Source organism: Pocillopora damicornis, chromosome 5 (genome assembly GCF_964200805.1).
Source record: "Pocillopora damicornis chromosome 5, jaPocDami1.2, whole genome shotgun sequence".
In the NCBI taxonomy this organism is placed as follows: domain Eukaryota; kingdom Metazoa; phylum Cnidaria; class Anthozoa; order Scleractinia; family Pocilloporidae; genus Pocillopora; species Pocillopora damicornis.
The window spans coordinates 858,965-869,921 of record NC_142674.1 but is presented as its reverse complement, the minus strand read 5'-3'; the positions used below and the strand labels follow the sequence as shown (position 1 = coordinate 869,921).

The following is a 10,957-nucleotide window of genomic DNA, read 5'->3' as shown; positions in this document are numbered from 1 at the left end:
GGCGCGAAATGTTAATATTCGGATCAGGTTTGAGCTGAAATCGGGAACTAAGGAAAATTGCAGGAAGTGGGCTGCACACTCCATCAGAAAAGTTCCTCAAAGTATTCTCCCGTTTTCCAGATTACAGAAGTGTGGGAGAACCTTAGCGATTCTGACTCAGAGTATTTAAGGGGGATCGGAAGACCCTGGAACGGTTGTTGTCGCAGACAACTTTCATCCGTCAATAAAGAATACTGTTAGAAATAATAGAGAAAAAAAAGAGAGTTTATTCCTTTCGGTAGTATTAATTATAAATTGGTTTCAACATTGCTGATTACCGAAGAGCACACGCGTATGTCAGTTGTTAACCTATTCCCGCCGATTCGTGCCGGTCCTCGCCGATATCCGTCTTATTGTAGCGACCTTTGTCCTGATTTCGTCTCCAAAAGGTCTTGTTATATTCTTGGTCCTTCTAATAACTTCTCCTTACCTCGTGCTCGAACTGATGGGTACAAAAAACCGTTTCTATTTTCAACTAAACAATGGTGCAACGAAATAAATATAAAAATGCTAAACCGTCCGAAGAATACAATATCATCAGAGCAAATTATTTAACCGAGAAAAAACTTCAGAAATTTCATCTGTAAGCGAAGCAAAACAATAAAATAAAATGGGAAGTGTGTTTTTTGAATAACTTAAATCAAACTAGCGCCGAAATTTGGGGGCGGAATAGAATCATGCTGTGATGAATTTTTACAATGAACGAAAATAAAAGAAGCAAATCTAGCCAGTGCTGAAACTTACAAAATGCTTCTACAGATTTGTTATCTATTTAAAAAAAAAAACACGGGTTAAGAGATATTTGTTTCAGACAACTTAAATCTTAATTAATCACAATAAAATATTTCTCGATACGCCGCGTGAGCCTGGCTATAACTGAAGCTACTGATCAAAAAATCTACGTACATAACAGGATAGATTTCTGATCTTGGTTAACTGATTACGTTTATCATAAAATGTACTGAGCGGAGGATACTGAACTAGTGTATTGGACCTCGCAATTATTTGTTACGTGCGTAAATTCATACAGTCAGATAAGTACGAAACATAATATAAGAAGAGGTTACACATAAAGATGATGTTGACAACTTTAACATGCAATATTACCAAATAAGAAGCTTCGTGGCTGTTCTAACGTGCTTTTATCTTAAGGTATATCATATCTTTTGGCGCCATTAGAATTACCGCCCGGTGCTCCAGCGTAGCCACGGTTTCTGGAGCGCACTCAAATTTGAATCGTTGCAAGATCTTCAACAGGGCGACTTTAATCTCCAATAGGGCAAAACGCATCCCGAGGCAATGACGCGGGCCAGTTCCGAATGGAATGAAGGAATACGGGTTCCGTTTTTCTTTTGCTTCAGGGGAGAAATTCTCAGGGTTAAACTGCAGTGGATTCTTCCACACCTCTGGGTCCCGGTGCAGCACGTATGACGGGATGTTGACTTCAACTCCCTTTGGAAACCGGATGCCTTTGTAGACCACTTCTTCTTCACAGCCACGAACAAGATTAAAGGCTGGAGAACAGAGGCGTAGGACCTCGGAGATGACTTGATCCAGGTACCCGAGTTTTTGGACATGGTCATAAAGAGAAGAGTTGTTACGGGCCATCTCTACTTCTGCTTTGTCGATCTCCTCAATGAGCTTATCCTGAACCGCTGGACTGGTAGCAAGGAGGTAAGCTGTGCTTGTTAAAGTGCTACCGGTTGTCTCGAAGCCGGCCACCAAGAAAGTGATAGACTGGGCCATGATTTCATCGTCGTTCAACTTGCTGACTCCATCCACGATGTTCTCCTGTGCTTCCATCATAAGCTCCACTAAGTCTTTCTTTGCAGTAGGACCTTTCTTGGCCCTCTTTTGAAGCATTTCTTTTGCTATGGAAATAAAATATTCAACATTTTGGAGGATGCTGAAGTAACGGCTGAAGTAGGTCCAAAAGGGAAACAAAGAGAACACTCTTATAACCACTGGTGTTTTAAAGACGTTGTTGGCTTTTTCGACAAATTCTGGATCTGGATTCATTTGAACGTCGCTGTCAAATCCAAAGGCTGCTTTCATGATCACCTCTAAGGCAAAGAGACTAAACAGACGGTTGACATCCACTGATTCACCTGGAAGATTTATAAAGGACAATGAAATTAACGATCAGTGCAACATCAATTAAAGCTGAAGAGGAAGCTGTAACCTGCAAATAAGGCGGTCCGCACCCTTCCCGAGCCCCGCTCACTGAAATATCACTCACTCACTGGCTGATCTCAAACGCAAATTTTTAACACGTTACACGGAACAGCATTAAGGCACCTTTGTTGAGTTGGTTACGCCGGTCAATTCTTAGCGCAATACAAAAATTCTGGAAACAATGTAACTGGTTTTCGAACGGCTTTCACAACCTTGCAACTTGTTGCCGGAAAGGAATGTCGAATTTCGAAAAAAATCAGACAGTGCATTTTTAACGCAGAGATGTTGCGTTGAAATCGGCTCATCGTTAAGTACCGACTTGAGTCAGCCTAAAAGTTGCGTGACCTCGCTTTTAAAAGACACTTATAACTTCGGGCAGGTTCAGACGTGTAATGATAATGAAGCTGAACGCATCATTGGCTATACAGGTTTGGACGTGTTATTCAAATGAGGCTGACATGAGTATATCATTGCATTTCCTACAAGTTCAGGCCTGTCCTTACCGTGAATAAACAAATCAACTGCCCACACAAAAATAAGTACCAAGATTCCGAAGCCGAGAAGAAACTCTTATTTCGAAAGCAAAATAATGGTGTGAGCAAAACGAGAACAATAAACCGTCCCTTTCGTGTGAGTTGATAACCCCTCGTCAGGGAAAATTCTATTTCGATTCATCCAAACAAAAGAGGCCATTGAAAGCAACCTGACCTACAGACGTCGTGATCAAACAGGCTGAAAGATTGTATCAAAGAAATAAATTTTCTCAGCGTCTCAAGCATTCGCTCTCAAGAAAATTTCTGATCGAGAAAACAAAATTGCTAACTTAAAAAATCTTCATGAAGGAAAGTTGATCTACGACAGTTGGATACTAGTTTCATTTAAGGCTTGGCGGCATTCCCGTTATTACGTAACTCTATGAATACACCCAAAATGTCAGACTTACCGGTTTCGGCAAACTTTTCCATTTTGGCCATAAGCTTTTGCGAGGCATCGTCTATAATCGGCACAATCTCTTTCAGTTTGCTCGCTGTAAACGTTGGAGCCACTGTAGTGCGAATGCGCTTCCATTTGCCGTTCTCCGCTTGGAACAGTCCTGAATCCAATGGAGGATTCGGTTTAATGAAGGTAGGTCGATTTGGGAACTTATAAAAGTCCTTGACCAAAATTTGCTTGACAATTTCAGGATCGCTTACAACAATAACTGGTGTGCGACCAAAACACATCGTATGTACTCGTCCGTACTTGCGGAAATAGTTTAAGAACATCTTATGTATACCTCCATATTTAAAGATATCGAGGAGGTTGCCTATCCATGGCCATACTTTTGGGCCCCGCAAAGGAGAGCCACCAAGAATCGAATTATAACGACTGAGACCTTGCCAGTAGATGAACGTCAGAACGCTTAAGATTACCGCCAACCAGGTGTAACTGTTAGAGCTTTCAACGGCAGCCATGATTAAGGGTGCTCTCTCTCTCTCTCTCTCTTCGTCAAAGCAAAATGTATCGGTACCACGTGTGAACTTCTAATTTCAGATGGTTTTGACAATTGCTTTGAACACTGTAGGCATTGCTTTGAGTCCTTGTTTCTATTGTTCTTTTGTTCACATCGCCAATCATGACAACCAATAATATGAAGTCAGCCGCAATTAGGCGCGTGACAATATGATAACGTTACAGCCGTTCCACGGCTCAGTGGGCGAACACTTGGACTCTTCCACCCATTTGCCTTCACAGTGACCTTCCCCAGTAGAAAGTTTTTTTGTAGATCGTTACGTACCCTTCCTTATTGCGAGAATAATCTTTTACCTTCTTTGTTTTATTGCTCAATGAAAAGGGCTTCCAATGAACTTGTGTCACTCTCTGCCCTCCGAGTCGGATCCGGTTTATTTGATCCATATAATATTATGACTATCTCACCTCTTCGCGCCAAATCCTCTGGACCTTTGATCAAGTAAAACTTTGTTGACGATTTTAATTTGTAGCCGCGAATAATTCTCTTGACATTTTCAAAATCATAGATATATCTGTAATTTTTGGAGAAGATAAAATCGAAAGTCACCACCTTTTTTTTTTAACGGCGAGTTAGTTACGACGGAGGTCATCGTATAGAGACATGAAAGAAACTCAATATTTAGCATTACAACTTCCGGAACGTTCCTATCGTTACGAACTTTCGTAACGCAACACCAATGCGTGTGACCTTCTTTTGGTCGATGTTAACTTTACGCGACTGTTGTTCGAAATGTGTTCTTTGGCGAGACGCGTAACTCTTTACAATGCCTGTCTTCACCCAAGAGTATAAACATGTAAAGATTAACCATCAGAGAAAGCAGACACAAAGCTCGAAAAAAGGAGCTACGGCGTGGCTACCCAGCTCGTTTACAATTGAAACGTTTTGTTTCCTTGTAGCCCAAGATTTGCGTCAGGAAAATGCTACACTCACCGAAAATAGCATGAAACTGCATTTTGCTGAAGATTTATTTGTAGAACTTTCTATTGTCAGAATGATCGTTACACATGACTCCTAAAAATAATATACAACACGGCACCAGTTTTTTCTCGGCTACATTCGATCAACAAGCGTTCTCATAGGTCTTTTTCAATTTGTGAAACCGTCTATGTGGGGGTAGTGGTAAGGAGGGTATGAATACCTAAAGCTTCTCCCTCTCCACCCCAAGGTGGTGACTAGTTACAAGACACGTTTGGTTGGTACCTCACTGTACTCAATTAACCAGTTTCTTGTATCAACTGAAACCAATGAATATTCGAAAATTGTTAGAGCGAGATGCTATACAAAGCACAAATTGACTGTATTCTCCTAAAAAGCCTGACATATCTAAAGAAATAAATTAAAATATACCGCGAAAAAAATACTGACCAGCAAAGCTCTAAAGTGTTTCGCATTACCAGAAAAACACCATTGTTTTTAAAGTCAAATAATCGTCAAGAAGCCATCTTTAAACGAGAGAAACAGATGGATATAGTTTTTTCTCCTGCGTCTTTTCGGATTCTTCCAGCACGTAGTAAAAAGGTGATTGATTCTCTGTTTCATCGATGGCTTCTCCGAATGCGCTGTCGCTGTCGCCACAGTCAGAGTCCACGACAAACTCTAAACCGCTGAGTCTGCCTTCAGACGAGTCGTCATGTATGTCTTCATGAGGAGTATCAGACTCGAGGAGCATGTTTTCATTTTTTTCAATGATATCGAGTTCACCTCCTTGATCTTCAACATAAGAGTCACCTTTATGAAGTGAATCTGTACCGTGAACTTTTTGGTCCTCCCCGTCATAAAATTGTAACGACGATAACGACAACATTGATGAAGAACATGCAGTTATCTCGGTCGCATTGGCCATTTCTTTCCTCTGTAGCGACGGAGACGGAAGTGATGGACACGTAACTGTCAAATCCGCTGTTTTTGTCTCGTCGCGAGAACATTTCTCCTCAGGCTCTTTCTGTATCTTTTCCCGCACGGTTGCATAATCACATGGCGCATTTGAAGGCGCTGCAGAAGACTTACTGTCATTTGATGACGGGAATGATATTCTTCTTGTCATCATAAATTCTTCTTGATGCGAAGTTGCATTTCGAGCACAGACTAAATTCTGGTATATGGAGTAGGAATACCGTCTTGGCTCTGGATTATTCTTGACGCTACGCAAGCTTTCGTATAAGTTGTAGCCAGGTTGATAGACAGTTGCATAAGGAGACACAACAGTGACTGAGGGGGGTCTTGAGGGGCTAAGGGTTGACACTTGCACCAAAACGAGGCCCCTATCGTGACCCCGTTCATACGTGGGATTTGCTGCAAAGGACATAAAGATAGATTATAATGACTTGGCTATAGACAGCGTTGACGTGAGAGACTTCAGAGCCTTAAAACACATTTTGAAATCAGTGAGTGATTTTACTTTAAACAATATACTGATTAACTTTATCTTTGATTTGTTTTGATTGTGGCAAGGTAACAATTATGTGATCATCAAAAGACAAAATAAAAGTCTTAATACTTATGTTGGATCGCATCGTGAACAATTTTTTCCCAACCGGTTGTAACGCAAAGCTCTTCATTTTTTGGCCTTAAAATTACTCATACGAATAATTATCTTTTAGGTCCACTTTAAATTGTCTAATGAGTAACAATGTTAAGAACTTAAAATTCAAAATACGTTTTATACATACCTACGCTTTTTCTTGATCTATGCCATTTCCTTCTGAAACCGAAATAAAAATGGTACAAAAATGAGGGAGGAGACCCTGAGGAAAACTGAACAGATACCTATAACAACTAACGCTCGTGTTTAACAGTCAAAACAAAAATTTAAATAAATTTAATTTCTGCAGTAAACCCACCAACAACAACGCAGTTGCTCTAAAAATTGTCCTCCCTAAATCTGAAAGTCGATATCAAATTTGTTTTCTATTTTGATAATCAACAAAGCTTTCACAAGTTCAACTATGGGGGAGGGGAGGGGGCTTTGTTCCCAATGGAGCAAGCGACCTAATTGAGTGATAGCCTCCAAGCTAGCGGAGATCATTGGATCATAAATGAAACTCTAGCAGAAATGCACTAATAGCATTTAGGAGTGAGTTAACTTACTGGTGATTCGATCTGCCGTAGAGTACAAATCCAGTCAGACACAGAAGAACTACGAGAAGGCTGGTGACCCCAGCGCATAACAAGATCATATACCGCAGATTCGGTGAATCATTGACCGAGTTCATCTCAGCTTCCGCCGTGACGAGGTCTGTAACTGAAGACTGACTTACATAACTTTGCTGTGTTGTTGCTAATTGAATTATCTTAATAGTTAAGTTTCTCGTGATTTCTTTCGACGGAGTTAAGTTTGTTTGATGTGGTTGCAGCGACCCTATAGGGAAAAAAAGATAAAGCATTTAGAGCACTCAACTTAGAACTTTTTGCGTTTTCCTGAGGGAAAGCCCCGACAGAAAATTTGAATGTTTCAGTTTGATAGTTAACAAAGCTATCGTTGGTTCAGCCATGGAGGGTGTTGTTCTCAATGAAGAATGTGAGTAAACAATTACACACACAGCACTTCATTATTTACATCGCTCTGTCATTATATCTGTACTTACATATGCGCGAACCGCCGACTTTGAAGAGTACGCAGGAGCTGACTTGTTCAGGAGGAGGAAACCCTCTCAATCTAACATCCACGCTCGACGTGGCGAGGCAAGTGGCTTGAAATGACAGAATGAGCCCGCTGTATCTTGAGACATTAGAGATCAGCTGTGAAAATAAATGAAAAGGAACCAAATCAATAATAAGATGCAATATGGGTTGCATTAATATTCGCTAAATTAGTTAAAAGAGACATTAGTATTCTTTTTTGGTCTTCAACCAAATTTAGCGATATCAATCGTATCGTTAGTGACTCATCAATTGTACTGCAGACAAGTCGATGTTAACTTATGCACCTACTCACGATGGTTCGAGTTGGTGCATGAATACCTCGAGTGGGTTTATCGTCAACCACAAGTTTTAAAGTCTCGGCGAAATCATGAGCACGTGGAAATTTAGGCAAGCCTTCTTCCTCATCTTGGTTTTACTGTATCAATCGTTGGGGGAGTACTTGTGATAGGAAGGGTTTTTTTTCTGTCCGACAGAGCACCTTAAATTGTTCGTTTTTAACCTACTTGAAAATAACTGCTGCAAGTATACGACCTTTTGTAGGCAACAGGGATAGCACACTCAATGCCAATGTTACCCGTTCTGATCTCAACGATGTCTGGGTTCTAAATTAATTATTTACCATATCAAAAATGTTTTCCAAAGATAACGCATTGTCCTCAATACTTGCTAAATCTCCTCTTGGATTCAATCTCCACAGTTCCCTCCATCGTCCGGCCTTACTGTACGACAAGATCCTGGGGTTAACTTTACAACTGGAGAGCTCTTGAGTGGGTTCCTTTGTACATAATGAATAGCTTCCGGCGTTAGAGATGTTGGTGGATAACGTTGAGATGAACGACTCGTGGCAGTTGGGAGGATGATGACCATTTTCAACGCCCAGACGAAACTTGCAAACTACAAAGGGAAATGAAACATGTGTCATCTCATCTCCCCCTGAATAGCCCGTGTTCCAGGCCTTCATTCAGTAATACGAAGCGCGATATTTGTGGAGAGGTGAAAAAGACGAGAGAGATCTGGGTCGAGTAACCCGACCCAGACCTCTCGTTTAAACCCTAGACTAAACAAAGCAATTTATGGACACCACACAGGGTTTGGAGGACTTCCGCTTTCGTCTTAAAGTTGTTTGCAGAGAAGAACGAATCACCGACAAAAGAATCCTATTATAATGGGACTTGACCAATGTTGTATTGAAACACAACATGTCTTTCGTTGATGATGAAATAAATAAACATGAAGATAAAATATTGATTAGAAAACTATGTTTCATTGCTTTTCATCCAGCCAGCAGCAAGATGCGCAAAATAAATAAATAAATAATAATGATAATGGTAACTCATTTCGGGAATTCCTTAGGCAGAGGGGACGATGAAAGAAGGCCGCCGATTAACGCGACATCAAGGATCTGAACTTTAAGGTCGTTCACTGTTTTCCTTTCATTCCTGTAAGCTTCGAAACCACCGAGATTTAACCTTCTTTTTCGGTTGCTGTTTTAGATACATGTGGATTAAAATTTCGTGGATAACATTAAAATTATATTTTTTAAGGCAGGATATAAACTATGTCCTATTCTGTGATAAGGTAAACTCGCTTTAAGCAGGTAAATATAGTCGTGACATTGTTACACATTGGCCGGAAATGGCGTCATCGAATAAGAGATAGATTTGTGGTTTCGCTGCGTCTATATTGTATTCATGTAGGGAGGTATGGCGGAGAATCCTCTGAAATCGTAGAGAAAAGATGTAATGCTACTAAATTAAAACTTAATTAAGACTGCATTGGCCAAGTAATGGAAAATTCTTACAGCAGAGGTTCGTAATACTGCCTACCTGACTTCGACCATCTGTGAAAATGCCGCGTGACATTCCTGTTGTTCACGCATTTTCCCTTCTGCCGTAGAAATGTTGGTTTTGAAGAAATACAACGGCAATGAACTTTCTCTTTAAAATCCAAACATGATATAGTATTCTGAACGCTGATCGCACCACGTTCGACGCAAAATTCCTCTACTGTCTTTGACTCCGTACAGAGGCCTTTCCCATCATCGTTCAAGACTTCAAATTCGTCCACACCGCTTGAAAGTCGATTCACTTGAATTCTTTGCGCTTCGGCTGGATTGTCCGCAGAAAACGAGTAAATAAAGATGAAAAGAAGATAGCTTAAATTCATGGCAGCTATACACGGGATAAAGACACAAAGTAGGCTTTAACGATGACGCCGAAAACACAATGATCGTTGATGGAAAACCGCAAGGGAATCGAGTTTCCCGCAGGGAGAAGTGCCCACAGGTGTGCGTGTGTGGACAGGGGCGTGTCGGCGGAATCTCTAAATCCCTTTGGTTAAACCATGACAGCGTTCTCTAGATTAGATTTTGCTTTACACACAATGTCCTCACAACTTTCTGAGAAGCAGACATTAATCAAATATAGTGAGATTTCTATGGTCTTTGACGAACGACAGACGGTCACCCATTTTAACAGCGGGGTTTGACGTAGCGATATGACTCAAACGCTTTCCGAACGTGACCTTTGGCAGAAATGAGTAATAAGATTCGATTATCGTGCCAGTTTTAGGGTGTGCGTAGGCGTAGGGAGGATTTTTGCAGGCTTCTCAGCCGGATTTGATGAGATTAATAAATTTACCAAGTTTTTTCAGCGGGATTATGTTGTAAGCTTACCAAACCGTGAGTATCGCGAGTGTTTTGTCACCTTCCCCTCCCCACATAGTCTACTGTTAGTTTGTCACCTGAGACATTGTGCCAGTTACGCCAGCATTTTGGCTCATCGAGAAACAATGAAAAAAAGGGAACGAGCAAAAGGCGAAGTTAAAAGAAACCCCGGAAATCTTTTCCCGCACAGTCATCTTTCTTCCATCCCGGTAAAATCTCTTCTCCGGGCTCCCTCCCTCCTAGTACCAAAGTTGACTCACCGCAGGCAGACCATACCATGTGTCCGTGGTCAATAATCAGCCTTGTCAATAATTTTTGACATGATACGACCAAATTTATGAGGGTTACGATTAAAGCTTTGAAAATTGCATATCTAAATTACATCTCGGTCTGAATATCTCAATAAAGTTAAGTTAAATGTTATTCGAGCGGACGCATTCAATTTGTAGTATTTTTTTTCGCCTTCATGGGTCGTTTGAAATACCACAAATGCGTCGATCAACATTTCATTTAACGTTATTGAGATATTCAGACCGAGATGGCAGGCCTGTCTGCTCCGTGGCTTACATTTATAAAAGCAAACACGATAAATGTCTATCGTGAATCACATTAGGAAAGGATTACCTGCCAGCAACCCTAAGATTATTTCCTTAATGCACAAGAGTATTTTCATTCAGGGTAAAACAATATTAGGCATATCTGCTCATTATTTATAACCTACCGAGAAACACCTAAAAACGAGGTTGAGATGTGAAAATCTCGCGCATGGGGAAGATTTGCAACCCGCTTTTAGGCGAGAAATCCCACCGTTGACGTCGCCGCGCGGAACTTTGGAAGTGATACCCACGATTCGCGGCCCACACTCTCAGAGTTCCGCGCGGCGCGCCAACAAATTTATTTTGCTGAAACAGTCTTTTTGCTTT

General features: G+C 40.9%; 2 protein-coding genes across 3 annotated transcripts; both read right to left on the bottom strand.

Moving 5' to 3' along the window:
• Nucleotides 1–246: 246 nt before the first annotated feature.
• On the bottom strand, nucleotides 247–4,032 carry LOC113677291 (cytochrome P450 3A24). The gene is made up of 2 exons (XM_027194084.2): nucleotides 3,158–4,032; nucleotides 247–2,147 (listed from the first exon to the last, which is right to left on the bottom strand). The coding sequence occupies exons 1-2, from the start codon at nucleotides 3,666–3,668 to the stop codon at nucleotides 1,171–1,173; spliced, it is 1,488 nt and encodes a 495-aa protein (XP_027049885.2). The 5' UTR covers nucleotides 3,669–4,032; the 3' UTR covers nucleotides 247–1,170.
• A 646-nt stretch (nucleotides 4,033–4,678) lies between these two features.
• On the bottom strand, nucleotides 4,679–9,909 carry LOC113677277 (uncharacterized). 2 transcript variants are annotated; one of them, XM_027194064.2, is made up of 6 exons: nucleotides 9,196–9,909; nucleotides 7,989–8,263; nucleotides 7,312–7,465; nucleotides 6,815–7,085; nucleotides 6,397–6,428; nucleotides 4,679–6,019 (listed from the first exon to the last, which is right to left on the bottom strand). In XM_027194064.2, exons 1-6 carry the CDS (start codon nucleotides 9,533–9,535, stop codon nucleotides 5,172–5,174), a joined length of 1,920 nt encoding a protein of 639 aa, XP_027049865.2. In that variant the 5' UTR covers nucleotides 9,536–9,909; the 3' UTR covers nucleotides 4,679–5,171. The 2 variants fall into 2 exon arrangements, with proteins under 2 accessions (XP_027049865.2, XP_089063861.1); XM_089207735.1 differs by having other exon boundaries at nucleotides 6,397–6,425.
• Between the last annotated feature and the right edge of the window lie 1,048 nt (nucleotides 9,910–10,957).